The sequence below is a fragment of the Solanum lycopersicum genome, chromosome 12 (genome assembly GCF_036512215.1).
Source record: "Solanum lycopersicum chromosome 12, SLM_r2.1".
NCBI lineage: Eukaryota > Viridiplantae > Streptophyta > Magnoliopsida > Solanales > Solanaceae > Solanum > Solanum lycopersicum.
The window spans coordinates 60143267-60149647 of record NC_090811.1 but is presented as its reverse complement, the minus strand read 5'-3'; the positions used below and the strand labels follow the sequence as shown (position 1 = coordinate 60149647).

The 6381-nt window shown below is 35.2% G+C and overlaps 1 protein-coding gene across 1 annotated transcript; it reads left to right on the top strand.

The window, feature by feature from the left end:
• Positions 1 to 737: 737 nt before the first annotated feature.
• LOC101248555 (uncharacterized) lies at positions 738 to 5368 on the top strand. The gene is made up of 4 exons (XM_026028804.2): positions 738 to 1072; positions 1878 to 1995; positions 3074 to 3759; positions 4955 to 5368. Exons 1-3 carry the CDS (start codon positions 905 to 907, stop codon positions 3325 to 3327), a joined length of 540 nt encoding a protein of 179 aa, XP_025884589.1. The 5' UTR covers positions 738 to 904; the 3' UTR covers positions 3328 to 3759; positions 4955 to 5368.
• The last annotated feature ends 1013 nt before the right edge of the window (positions 5369 to 6381 follow it).

The following is a 6381-nucleotide window of genomic DNA, read 5'->3' as shown; positions in this document are numbered from 1 at the left end:
GATTAAAGGTAAAGAAGTAATACATTCCGAATTAATTTATGCACTTTTTAAAAATATAATTTTATAAATACTTATGATTTGTTTTAAAACCTTTAATATATTATTTTGAAAAAAAGTTACCTATGAAGTAACATCACATAATTGAGACGTAAGAATAATTAAGATGAACATAGTCTGACTTTAAAGTTTATCGATAATTTTTATTTAGACACTTGAATATATGATAATTTACTTCTGTAGATATTTTTGCCTCAAATTTTTAAAAACACTCAATTGGCAGTAGATTTTCTTTTGTTGCATTAATAATGTGACGAGTTTATTAAGTTGGAGGGGTTTAATTAGTTTTGGGTGGGTAATAGATTGATTTATAAATTATACTAACAAATTAAATTATAACGAGTAGTTGAGCACCACGTATTTTAAAAAATATTTAAATAGTTTAAACATAAAATCGTTAAATAAGTGGTCTATTTTGAACCAATAGGTAGATGAAGGATATTTTGGATCCAATAAGTGGGTGGAAAGGGTATTTTTGGAGCCAATAGGTGGATCAAGGGTAATTTTGTTCTATTTCTAATATTTTGAAGGTATTTTAGGCCCTTTTCCATATATTTATTTAACTTTATATAAATTTAAATATTTATTTGTAAGAACCCAAAATTAAAAAACATAAATATTATTTGAAATAAGTTTAATACATATTTACGTATCATTTTTTAAAATCCCTTTTGCCAACGTTTACCGCTTTGAACAGTCCACAAAATCCTTGTTATATAAATGGACTCACCTCCTCCAGGCGGCGTACCGCTCAAGAAAAGTTTCAAATCCCCTAAACCTACCGCCCTACTCCTCAAATCTCCGATCAAACAATCAATCTCTCAATCACTGTAAGGGAGATTAATCAATGGCTGCAATTATTTACCGCAAGAGATCCCTCTTCGAAGATTTACAATCACCACCGCCGATTTCAGCATCATCTCCGGTTTCAAATAAGCTTCGTTCTTCTTGCTTCAGCACCTATTCAATTCTTTTCGATCAGCTGAGAGCTTTATTTCCAGAAATTCATACTCAGGTATTGTTCTTTTCTTTCATATCTATTTATAAATTTCACTTGGTCCGTCATGGTTCTAGTAACTGGAGATTCAATTGTTGACGTAGTAGCTGTAGAATATGCTAATATATAGCCATCTAGTTTAGCGAAATTGGGTATTCGTATGTATGACTATGGGTCTGTTCAAAAGCCAGATTTTTAATTTGTGATTTTTGGCTTATTTTTGTTATTTTGTCTTTAAAGTAAGTGTTTATAAGCATAAAAATGCATTTTACCCAAATACTTCAAAACTGCTTAAGAACATCGAAAATAAAAGTAAATCCAAATGGGCACTAGTTAGATAGTATGTATTAGTATGTAGAACTATGTATATTAGTATTAAGTATACACTATGTAACTGAAGGGAAGGGAGCCTTGGAGTAGCTTGTAAAGTTGTCTCCATGTGACCAGGAGGTTACAAGTTCAAGCTTTGGAAATAGCTCTCTTGCATTTTTGCAAAGTGAGGATGCGTGCAATAGGCTCTTGTGGTCGAGTCCTTACCCTGCGCATAGAGGGAGCTTTAGTGCACCGGGCTACCCTAAGAAAAAGATATCCTCTTTTTGTTGCGTATGCAGTTTTAACCTGCTTTTCCTATGAATTTTAAATGCTTTTGAATCTTCAAAAAGGTTCCTGCATGAGAAGTAGTAAGAATAACGAATATTCCATTCTTATAACATACAAGTATAGAGATTTATTTGATTACTTAGTCTGTTAAACACCTTGTGGTGTATTTTCAATTTTGTCTAACGAGTCACCAAATAATTTTTTCGCTTTCATTACTGTTTAGCTACTTGAGAAAGCATTGGGAGAATCTGGCAATGACCTGGATGCTGCTATTAGGAGTCTGCATGAGCTACGCATCGGATTTTCAGATGGAAAGTTGGATACAGAAGAGATCGAAAATGGTACGTGTAATCACATAATCCCTTCATCAGGTTGCTGGTGAAGTGATGTTCAAAAGATTTTTTTTAATAGTTACTAGGTGCAACACAAGTGTATATGTGTGTGCATATATATTTTTTTAAGTATCATATAAATGCAAAATTGGTCTGTGAGAAGTATAATTTATCGTCAATGACAGAAATATGTGCCATTATTAAGGAACGAAAAGATATATATCCAGTTGATGAATATATCAGTGGCATGTAGGACTGTTTGCTGTCATACTTATTAAGGATCTCAAATTGCCCACACAGACCCCGCAAAGAAGACACTACTTACAGATTTTTTGGAAGGATGTGGTGGTGCTCATCCAGTTGGTCAACAACAGATACTGAATCTTGTAATTGGAAATTATCATTTGTTACAGATAAGTTCACGAGTTTGAGGTGTTAAATTTGGTCCATAAAAGTGCAACCCATCAAAAACGTAATACGGCTGGTTGTGATATGATGCCAATCCAAATTGACCAAGTCAACAATAGGGCGGGTTCGAGTGTAACATGTATAGTAATTTCGACCTGCTTTAACCCCTAAATTTAACTCGACCAATTTATTTGACACCTTGGAGTTTTCAGTTTTAGCTCGTAAAATTTTAACCTGTCCAACCTCGAACTTGAGCTTGGTAGTTTTGGTTATGTCCGGTCTATCAATTCATCTTGACCTAATCAGACGTTGGGTGGCATGTTTATTGACTCAACTGTTTTAATTTGTCCAAGGTTGACACTATCCACCACTTGACACCTTTTAATCTGAAGGTCATTTGCATGTGTATGAAAACTGTCCATTCACGTGCATATAATCTTTGTATACATCTACATATTAAAGTTAACTAGTGTTTGTCTGTCTTTGGTTTATAGCTATCTAACTTAACACTTCTCAAATTTACAGTTAGGAAGTTGAAATTTTACATTTGTGTTTCTCTTGGTGGGATTTTGGGGGGGGGGCATGTTGTAGTATCATTATGTTAATCCTTGATTAATGAGGAAGGTGATTTCCAAATATTTTCAATTGAAAGATTCTTATTTTCATAAAAAATCAACAGGTATGAAGCCTACCACTGAGCCGGCTGCTCAGTCAGAAGATCCTTCAGCTGAAAACAATTTTCCTGCCAATGGTGTAGAATGGGTGGATTGTTTTGTGCGGGAAATGATGACTGCTACAAGCATAGATGATGCCAGGGATCGAGCTACTAGACTGTTGGAGAGCTTAGAGAAATGCATTAGCTCACGTGCAGGTGCTGAGGCAGCTCAAAATTTTCACAAGGTTGGTACTTTTAATGCATGTTTTCCATTTTAATCCATGAGTTCTAGGTGTCTAGGAAATGAATTTCTTGCCAAGAATTAGGGTCAGGAGAACACGATCACAATTTTTTGGGTATAACTACTATATCTTAGGTAAGAGAATAGTTAGTAATGTTCTCTATACATTCCAAGACACGTTTACCTGATTTTATCAGCAACAATGCAAGGTTGTGGTGCTTTAGCTCGTGAGAATTGCTACAATTTGACCGGCTGGTTTATTTACTTCCATTTATTTGTTCCTTTGGGTGTTGACTATTCATCAATTAGCAGGAAAATATAATGTTGAAAGCGTAAAGATGATGCCATTCTCAAGAGGGCAGTGGTCATTCAACATGAACGTCAGAAAGAGTATGATGAAAGGAGCCAGGAAGTGCAGCAATTAAAACAACTGATTGCTCAGGGTAAAGAGCAATTAAGAACTCTTGAGGTGAATGTTCTACCTTCATAAATTCCTCATTCTAGCCATGACTTACGACAAATTGCTATGAACTTTATATTATCACCATACTTTGAGATTCTTTGCCTATCTGCTTCACCAATGGAAGGCCTGATTACTCTTCTTGGTGTATTTGCTTGTCCAAATCCTTTTGGTAATATTCATGTTAAAATTAGTAGTTGATTAAACAATATACATGTGCACTCTAGAATTGTTTTCTTAAGCAGACCTTTCTAGGATAAACGGGTACGTATTGAATTATCAAAGGAAATTGTATAGCTAAATTAAGTTTATCAGTGTGACATTCCTTGGATCAATAAGGGAAGCAGTACTTTCAATGTGACAGAGAGAGGTTGACAGTAATTGGAAGGAAGAGAATGTTGCTGAAACGTGGCACTTTGAAAAGAGCGTTGATACCCTTGCCAACAACAACAACATACCAAGTGAAATCCCACAAGTGGTGTTTGGGGAGGGTAGAGTATACACTAGAGAGATTTTTCTGAAAGACACTTGGCTCAAGTGCAACTTTGGTACCCTTGCCTAATTCTGTAAGAATGAGTAAAAACGTTAGCATGATTGCTATTAATATTGGAAACTTAACCTCCATATTGTTAACAAAAAAGAACCCAAGTAAATTCAGTCGTCGCATCGATGCTATTAAAGTTGGAAATGTAACTTCCAATATGGGCATATGGCTAACAACAAATAACCTAACAACTGATAGAGGGATAAACCTCTTAATTACCCGAGTATATTTTCAGAATAATCAAAATTAATATCAAACGCCTTTAAGAGAAAGGATGAAAAGCTACATAGATGTTATCACTAACTATTTTAGGATTTAGGTCTAGTAGATCAATGAAATGTCTTTCTGTAGTTTTTACTCAACACTGGACAAAAAATGAAAGATATCAAGGATTAAGTTCAGAAATGTTAAGAGAATATATCTTAATACCCGTTTGCTCGAATTTTTATCATCTGATAATACTATTTGCTATTGTTTCATGGCAACTTTTATGTCTTCACATCAAACTGTCTGTAATCTTCGTTCTACTAGAAAAATGTTTCAGATTGACGATTATGCAACGTTGATGTAAAAAAAAGAAGGTACATTTGAGTTTTAGGGAATTGAAGAAGATATAAGTTCCTCCACTCTTGATTTTCTGATTTCATTGTCATTTCACAGATGAACAATTATGCTTTAAAAACACAGTTGCGGCAAGCTCAGCAAAGCAACTCTCTTCTTGGATTCAAATCAGATGTGTTCTAATGTGCCGAATGTTGAAAGAAAGAGATGGAGCATTCCTTCTGGCACTTGTTAACCTTGATATCAGATGTTTTACTGAACGTATTATCGTATCTGTTGTCTGATCTGAGAGTTGTACTTACGGTTTCTAGGGCATGCCAACTTGTACAGATGATTCCAATGACGCTGCACACCGGGGACATCATCCAAATTTCCAATATGAAGGTCTAAAATCGTCAAGCTGAATGTTGATGTTCATATTATAATCTTGTTTCCTTTGGGTATGAATTTTTCGCTGTTTTCAATATATATATATATATATATATGCAAAAATCAATGAAGTTCTTCTATTAATAGGCAAAAGGTATTTGTTGTGCATTTTTGTGTAATGAAGGTTTTGATGCTAACCAGCTTCTAACATGATACTCCATACCTGTGTTAGCTGAGTGATGTTGAATTTTGATGGTAATTAACTAACTATACTTCATTTTAATTTCTGTATTTTTGTAACGACCTGTTTAGTCGTTTTGAGCAACAGACTTCAATTCTGGAAAAACTGGCAGAAGCGACGGACCCCACGACGGACCGTCAAGGGCACGACGGACCGTCGCAGGGTCTCGTTTCAAAACACTTAAAAAATCTGAAATTGGGTACTAAAAATCGACTCTCTGAACTTTGTGACGGAATGGCAGGACGGACCGTCACAGGTGTGACGGACCGTCACAGACCCTTGGTGGAAATTTGGGTCTCTGAACTCTGCGACGACCTGCAGGACGGACCGTCGCAGGCACGATGGCCCGTCACAGGTTGCGCAAATCCCAGGCAGAATCGGATTTCCTTACACGTTTTAAGGAACGTTTTTGGACTATTCCTTCCTTAATTATAGATTTTGTGGGTTTATATTAATAACTCAAATTCTTGCGGGTTAAAAGAGGTAACCCTAAGTTAATTAGTGGGGTATTATTGCCATCTTTTACACTTAATTATATGTTAACTAGGGTAAAAGAAAGAGGGTTTGAATAAAGAAAATAGAGAGAACAAGGAGAGAGAGAAATTGATCGATCAAGAGGCAGAGGGAATATCAAAGCTTGGGAAATTGCTTGTTGATTCCAATTCTTCGGTGGAGGTAGGTTATGGTTTTCATGCTATTCGTAGTAAACTCTTAATAGCGAATGATATGTGTTAGTAGTATTGTAAACCTTCTATATGCTTAATTGTATGCTTGCATGAATGATGTGATTATGTAATTGTGAATAAAAAAGTATGATGAAGCTATTGAATCCCAAATCTTGAAAAGAAACCCTAATCTACTTTGTTAATGATGATGCCTTGGTATAAAAGAAGGCTTGATGAATGAAAGTAGTGAG

Coding starts and splice junctions, on each gene's coding strand:
- LOC101248555 (XM_026028804.2), top strand. CDS start 905: ATGGCTGCAATTATTTACCGCAAGAGATCCCTCTTCGAAGATTTACAA. Junction 1,073..1,877: donor TTCCAGAAATTCATACTCAG/GTATTGTTCTTT, acceptor ATTACTGTTTAG/CTACTTGAGAAAGCATTGGG. Junction 1,996..3,073: donor TACAGAAGAGATCGAAAATG/GTACGTGTAATC, acceptor AAAAATCAACAG/GTATGAAGCCTACCACTGAG.